The following is a 6,916-nucleotide window of genomic DNA, read 5'->3' as shown; positions in this document are numbered from 1 at the left end:
CCCTCTTCTACCTGAGCCAGGGCTAGCCTGTCTTGTTCACCACCACCCCCTCCCGCCCCCAAATTGTGTTGGTTTGTGTTTTGACAGAGGATAAAAGCTATTTTTACCAAAACGTAGGGGGTTTATTTGAAGTTTGAGTGAGAAATAATAATCTTGTGGGCGATGGTAGACTGACAAATGAGTCACCGAAATGAGGTATCTTTGGGGACCGGAAGTTGGTGGTGGGAAACCCCAAGACCCACAAGAGAGGTGACAGCAGTGGGGCAGGCAGACACCTGGGTGGGTCTGGGGGCGGGGGGGAGGAGGCAGGGGGCTCAATGCCAGGGGAGAACTGGGGCTTAAACAAATATTTACAGGCCACAGGGAAGTAAGTGCCCAGGGCACTGGGAGGTTGGGGGCGGGGCTTCGGGGAGGGCGGGGCCTGGGGAGGGCGGGGCCTATCGGTACCGGGCGAGCCTGTCGTAGACGTGGTCCAGGTTTCTGCACAGGAATATGGACAGCGTCATGAAGCTGAGCTACAGAGAGAGGAGACGCTATCAGAGAGGTCGAGGCGGGTGGCGATGAGAGGAAGATGGGGTGGTGGGGGCTCTGAGGGAGGAAAGCCAGGGGGCGGGGCCCGAAAAGGAAATGAGACACGGAGTTGGGTAGGGCGGGGCTAGAGGGAGCACCGGGCCTGGTTGTGAAAGATGGGGTCCAGGAAGGGAGTTTGGGGGAAGATAAGGAAAGTGGGGGATGGTGGAGTTAAGGGTAAAAAAAAAAAAAAAAGGCCAGGGGGTCACGGGATAGGTCACCGAAGGCGCGGACCGGCCGGGAGGTAGGGGTGGTGGGGGAGGTTTGGGGGGGGAGAGACCAGCTGCGTCTAGCGCAGGTCTAAGTAGAGAGATCTGGAGCCAGCCCAGGGTCCTTTATTCCGGAGGCCCATCCCGCTTCCCCGCCGCCGCCTCTGCCTCGGGCTGCTCCTCGTCTCGTTCCCACAGCGGCCAGGGCCCCTGGGCCATGGGCAGCTTGCCCTGCGGGGCCTTGTCCCCCCAGTTGGGGCAAGCATCCGCCATGCCCCTGCCACCCCACACACTGCCGCTCCGCCCGCTGCTGCTCTGCACGCCGCCGCGCCCGTTGCCGCCAGCGGCGCTCAGGCCGGGCCCTGGGCGCGAACCCGCGGCGCCCGGCGCCTGCGGCTGGGTTTTCCGGCCGATGGCGCTGCGTGGCATGAGCAGGCTCAGCCCGGCCACACTCACCTGCCGGAAAGCGGAGGGCTATTGCGGACAAAAGGGAGGCCCGCGGTGGAGAGCGGGGAATGCCCCCCGGTGCCGGGTCTCAGCCCCAGGCCCAGGCGCAGCGGCAGGAAGGATGGATGGGCTGCGGCCTTTGGGGCGGGGCTACCTGGGGCGGCACCGCCCATCGGGAGGGAGGCTGGGGCCCCGTTACCTCGAGCAGGCCGACGCCCAGGCAGATGCCCACGATGGAGATGAGGTTGTTGTGCAGCCACTTCTGCAGGCTCCGCGCGCAGCCCTGGGAGAGCGGGGAGAGGTTAAGGGGCAGGGCTTTCCCTGGGGTTCGCGCTCTCGCCCTGTTCCCTAGTTACCGGGCTTCGCTCAAAACAAACCTAGCCCCGCCCCAGGCATCAGCGGTCCAGGTCCTCCCCTCCGCCTTAGGCCCCGCCTTCCCAAGAACCCGCCCCCCTTTAAAAAATATATATTTTATTGATTTTTTTTTTTTTTTTTTTTTTTTTTTTTTTTTTTTTTTTACAGAGAGGAAGGGTGAGGGATAGAGAGAAACACCGACCAGCTGCCTCCTACTGGGATTGCACACCTCCTACTGGGATTGTGCCCGCAACCAAGGTCCATGCCCTTGAGCGGAATCGAACCCGGGACCACTCAGTCTGCTGGCCGATGCTCTATCCACTGAGCTGAACTGGTTCGGGCAAGAACCCGCCCCTTATGGGCCTTCGCCGCTCAGGCCGCACCGTTATTTCTCGGAGCCCCACCCCGCCTTCAGACCCCCACCCCGCCTTCAGACCCGCCCCCACGGTGCGGTCCCCCTCCCCCAGCCCCTACCTCGCCGTAGGTGAGTCTGGTTTTGGGGTCGGAGGCGCACAGGTCCGCGCTGTGCCTGGGCCGCGCCAGGGGCCCGCCCCGGCTGAACTGGGAGAGGGAGGCCATGTCGGGGATGGCCGAGTCGTTGGTTGCCGACCAGTTGTTGCAGGAGCAGGGCAGGCGGAACTCCGACGCGTTGTTGCTCAGGCTGGGGGCCCGGGACCAGTCCTGGGGAGAGTGCCAGCCGCAGCAGCGCAGCTGGGAGAGGGGCAGGGTCAGAGGGACCGGGCGGGAGGGTGCAGGATGATCAGGGGCCGGTGATTGGTATGAGGTCAAGTTGGGAGCAGAGGGCCGAGCGATGGTACAGGGTGGGTGCGGTGGGCTGGGGTCAAGGGGACACTAGGGGAACATGGGAGAGACGAATTTTGGGGCGACCTGGGGCTAGGGGAGAAGCTGCACAATCACGCCCTGGACCGGAAGTTGGGTGGGCGGTGCTTTCAGCCTTAGGGAGCAGGTGGATGGGATGGGAAGGCGCGGCCACAGAGTGACCAGAGAACCGAGGCTCACGTGGAACCAGAGTCACTAGGGGCAGGGACTGGGGTCACGCTGGGGCCTTGGGGGTGAGGGCGGGTCCCGCTGGGGCAGAGGTCGGAGCCTTTCCCGGGTCTGGCTGGGGCTGGGGAGCTGGGCCATAATGCCTTGGGGCAGAGGCTTCCCCGGGTAGCGGGGCGGGAGTGGGGTGGAGAGTGGGGTGCGCAGGCTGGGTTGCATTGGGGCAGAGTCTCCCCCGGGTAGCGGGCGGCGTGGGGCTCACGCACCTGGAACTGCACGTAGTCCCAGCTCTCCTCGGCCGCGGACCTCTCCGGGTCCGAGTGGTAGTTCTGGATCGTCTCCAGCACGAAGTCCTTCACTTTCCGCTCCAGCTGAGAGGAGGCCGAGAGTGAGGCGGGAGCCCCATCTGCCTCCCCCCCACCCCGCATCTGTGCCCACCCAAGGGGTCCCTGAGCCTCGGTTCTTCACCCGTGTCTCTTCCTCAAAACCTTCCTCTGCCCTTTCCTACCGTCCCTCTGCTTCTCTCATCACCTCCCGCGACTTCTCACGAGGTCTCTGTGTCCTCTGCGGGCCTCTGTTTCTCTCTCCTGCCTCCCTCTGGATCTCTCTCCTCTTCCATCCGTGCAGGTCTCTGCCTCTCCCCGTCTCTATCTCTCTGTGTCTCTCTCAGTGTCTGTATTTGTTCTGTCCTCCTGGCTGTTTCTCTCTTCTGCTTCTCTGTTATTTGTCTGTCAGTCCCTGTCTGCCTCCAAGTCCACCCACTAGCTGGGTAAGGGGCGGTGTGGGGGGGTGAGGGGGCAAGCTTACCAGGGTCTTCTGAGTGGAAATGAGGATCCCCAGGGTGATCTGGGTGACGAACAGAAGCAGGAGCATCCCGAAGTACTGGGGGGCGGAGCGGAGCAGTCAGGCCGAGCCCAGCCCAGGGAAGGGGGGAGTGGTCCTGGGGATGGATGGAGGGGGCGGGCACTCACCAGGCCCAGGAGGCAGCGGAGCTCCTTGAGGGCCCCCACGCAGCCCAGGAGGGCCAGGCCCATGGTGAGGACCCCCGAGACGGCCAGCGCCTTGGACCAGATCTGCAGCGGCATGAAGGACAAGCCTGGGGGAGGCGAGACGGGGACGCTGAGTCTTCTGGGCGCGGCACCAGGCAGCCCCCGGCCCGTTCCCCGCCCGCAGTGTCCTGGGGGCTTCTTTCTGGGCGCTGGGGCACCCCCTTCTCTGGGCCTCTCACCCTACCCACCCTGAGCCTCTGCCCCCTCTTCCGGATTCTCTTCTCCCTCTCTGATTCTCTGTCCCTCTGCCTCCCTTCAGCTCTCGGTCTCTCTCCTCCTCCAGCTCCTTCTCACTCCCAGTGGTTTCAGCCCCATCCCTTGTTCTGCCAACATCGGATGAGTCACTTTCACTTCCCTGAGGCCTAGGGGTGATGCTAGGTGATGCTATCTATTTCCTGGGGTGGCTTTGAGGGACCTGGGAGGGATGCGCTCAATCCAGTCCTCAACACAGTGCAAACACATGAAATAGGAACCATCGGGAGTTTGGCTATTACCCCATTATTTTCCTATTATTATTGTTTTTAAAAATATATTTTTTTATTGAATTTTTACAAAGAGGAAGGGAGAGGGATAGAGAGTTTGAAACACCGATGAGAGAGAAACATCGACCAGCCCCCTCGGCACACCTCCCACCGGGGATGTGCCCACATCCAAGGTACATGCCCTTGACCGGAATCGAACCTGGGACCTCTCAGTCCACAGACCGACACTCTATCCACTGAGCCAAACCGGTTTCGGCTATTTTCCTATTATTATTATTATTATTATTATTATTATTATTTTTATTGTTGTTATATCTAGGTTACTTCCTTGCTGTGTGACATCCAGTATGTGACTCCCCCTCTCTGAATCTCAGGAAAGGCTATGGGGAGGGTCTGATGGGCATTTGCACAAGGTCTGACACATAGGAAGTGCCCAAGAAATGACTGTTACTGTTCTTAGTGCTATGCACACCCATTTGTCCTGAGGCCTGGAGAGGCGTGGCAGCGGCAGGCTGTGCAGAGCCTGGGAGCTGCCTGCGGAATTGGCACCAGCACCAGCGGGGGCTCCAGGGACAGGGGAGATCCAGGAGGCTACTTGCTGGGAGGTTGGGTCCTTGCTGTTCCGGGAAGGCCCTCCCCGCCTGCCCTGCCCCCTCACCCACAAAGGACACGAAGCTGGTCTTGTCCACGAGTATCCAGATCCCGAAGCAGAAAATCAGGCTGCCCAGGACCTTGGGGGAGGAGAGGGGAGGAGAGGAGAATATGGGGGTGGGCAAGTAGGGATACGAGGTGGGCTGGGCTGGGGTGGCAAGGGCAGGGCCCGGGGCCCAGGCTGGATAGCCGTGAGACAACTTACGAAAAAGAAGAGGTTGAAAACGAAGAGGAGGTACTTGATGAGGCTGAGGCAGCTGTCCTGGGCCGCCATCGTCGAATGGAGGGGTGAGTGACCAGAAGAGGGTTGGCAGTGGGGAGACGGGGAGACAGAAGCCGTGAGCGGAGGAGGAGAGGCCGAGACAGACAGAAAGGAAGGACCCAGAGAAAGAGGAAGTGCCAGGGGTGGAGCCTCGCCCCCTGCCTCTACGCACAAGGTGGTTTTTGATTCTGTCTCCGTCCCTGGCTCCCGCCCCACCCCCTGGGACACACACCCCAGTACCCGAGGGGCCTTGGAATTTGTGGTCACCAAGGACATGCCGGGCCCTTCCTCCCAGGGGTCCATGGCTCAGGGACTCCTCATCCTCTTGTACCCACTTACTCGGGGCACTAGGCCCCCAGGCTGGCCCCGGACAGCAGCCGACCTCACAGACACTCTGACCTCCCTGCCTGCTGGGCTCTGCCATCCCTGCATCCATCCCTGTCCCCACTTCCCAGTCTCAGGTCCCTCGTCCTTCCCTCTCTGGGTCTGTTTCCTTCTCGCTGAGTCTTTTTATTTGTATGTCCTCCTCCCCCCTTTGTGTGTGTGTGTGTGTGTGTGTGTGTGTGTGTATTTCTCTCTGGGTTTAATATATATATATATATATTTCAGAGAGGGAGAGATAGAAACATCAATGATGAGAGAGAACCACTCTTTGGCCCCGTCATCTCCCACCCTGACCAGGAATCAAACTGTATATAGGCAGATGCTCAACCACTGAGCCACACCAGTGTGGTTCTCCCTGAGTCTTAGTCTTTCTCTGAATGTCTGTCCCTCTCACTCTGGGTTTCTTGCTCCCCCAACCTCGGAGTCTCTATCCTCTCCCTCTTGTCTCCGCACGGCTGTCCTTTCTCTACTGAGCACTCTCCCCGCTTCGGTCGCTGCCCCTCTCTCAGAGGCTGCATCCTGTTTTTGGCAACAAGTGTAGGGCAGGTGCACCCTGTGCTGGGGCAGAGCTGGGCACTTGGGGGAAGTGAAAGTGTCGCAGGCCCCAATGGGAAGGTCCCTGGGAGCGAGAGGGGTGGCCGGGCAGTGGCACCCGAGCGGAAGCTGAGCCTCAGGCAGCACTTCCTGCCTCTGCAGGGGGCCCCAGAGGAGGCCCCGGAGGAGCCAGGGCGGAGCTGGGGATTCAGGACCTGCTCTCTCTCCACCTGGGCTGCATACTTACTTAGCAGCCTCTGAAGTCTCCCCTGACACCCCACAGGCTCCCCGCTCTTGTCAAACCCTGCATCTCACAGATTTCCATCGTAAAGCAGGGATGTCACCAAACCTAAAATAATGAACAGGTTCACCATCTCCTATGGTCTGTGTGTCTGGTGAGAACACTGAAGATCTACCGTATTTTTCGGACCATAAGACGCACTTTTTCCCCCCCAGAAGTGGGGGGGGGGGAAAGTCCCTGCGTCTTATGGTCCAAATATAGCCTACACATATACTTTAAAAAAAAAGTTTTTTTACTTGCCCGGCTCTGTGTGGTCTCTGTGTGCTTGCCGGGCTCTAAAATGGTTCTAAATGCTGCTGTTTACTTTACAGGGTTGATTACATGTGTTTATGACTGTGATGTTGGGTTTTAATGCACATAAAATATTTTAGGACACTATTTGTTTCAGAATCTTTTTTTCTTCATTTCCCTTCTCTAAAAACTGGTGCGTCTTATGGTCCGGAGCGTCTTATGGTCCGAAAAATACGGTACTTTTAGCAACTTTCCAGTATACGGTATACAGTACTATCTATAATAATGAAAGCATAATATGCAAATTAGGCCGGACAGCTGAATGACCTTCCGGATGAAGTCAGGGCTGTGAGGGCCCATCCCCTTGCACAAATTACGTGCTTCAGGCCTCTAGTGAAGTATAAGCACCATGCTATAAGTTAGATCAGTGTTTCCCA

At 59.1% G+C, this 6,916-nt stretch overlaps 1 protein-coding gene across 3 annotated transcripts; it reads right to left on the bottom strand.

The window, feature by feature from the left end:
• Positions 1-100: 100 nt before the first annotated feature.
• CD37 (CD37 molecule) lies at positions 101-5,304 on the bottom strand. 3 transcript variants are annotated; one of them, XM_036425755.2, is made up of 8 exons: positions 4,973-5,295; positions 4,775-4,847; positions 3,557-3,681; positions 3,393-3,467; positions 2,852-2,956; positions 2,055-2,291; positions 1,426-1,509; positions 101-515 (listed from the first exon to the last, which is right to left on the bottom strand). In XM_036425755.2, exons 1-8 carry the CDS (start codon positions 5,039-5,041, stop codon positions 438-440), a joined length of 846 nt encoding a protein of 281 aa, XP_036281648.1. In that variant the 5' UTR covers positions 5,042-5,295; the 3' UTR covers positions 101-437. The 3 variants fall into 3 exon arrangements, with proteins under 3 accessions (XP_036281648.1, XP_045433111.1, XP_045433112.1); XM_045577155.1 differs by lacking the exon at positions 101-515 and adding an exon at positions 891-1,235 and having other exon boundaries at positions 4,973-5,304; XM_045577156.1 differs by lacking the exon at positions 101-515 and having other exon boundaries at positions 1,300-1,509; positions 4,973-5,300.
• Positions 5,305-6,916: the final 1,612 nt, after the last annotated feature.

The sequence above is a fragment of the Pipistrellus kuhlii genome, unplaced genomic scaffold (genome assembly GCF_014108245.1).
Source record: "Pipistrellus kuhlii isolate mPipKuh1 unplaced genomic scaffold, mPipKuh1.p scaffold_m20_p_84, whole genome shotgun sequence".
NCBI classification, from domain to species: Eukaryota; Metazoa; Chordata; class Mammalia; order Chiroptera; family Vespertilionidae; genus Pipistrellus; species Pipistrellus kuhlii.
This window is presented reverse-complemented; position numbering and strand designations above follow the sequence as displayed.

Excerpts from the sequence above, each read along its gene's own strand:
- CD37 (XM_045577155.1), bottom strand. The coding sequence starts at position 5,041 with ATGGCGGCCCAGGACAGCTGCCTCAGCCTCATCAAGTACCTCCTCTTC. Across the intron at positions 4,848-4,972 it reads TTTTCAACCTCTTCTTTTTC|GTCCTGGGCAGCCTGATTTT; the intron begins GTAAGTTGTCTC and ends TCCTCCCCCAAG. Across the intron at positions 3,682-4,774 it reads CAGCTTCGTGTCCTTTGTGG|GCTTGTCCTTCATGCCGCTG; the intron begins GTGAGGGGGCAG and ends CGCCTCCCCCAG.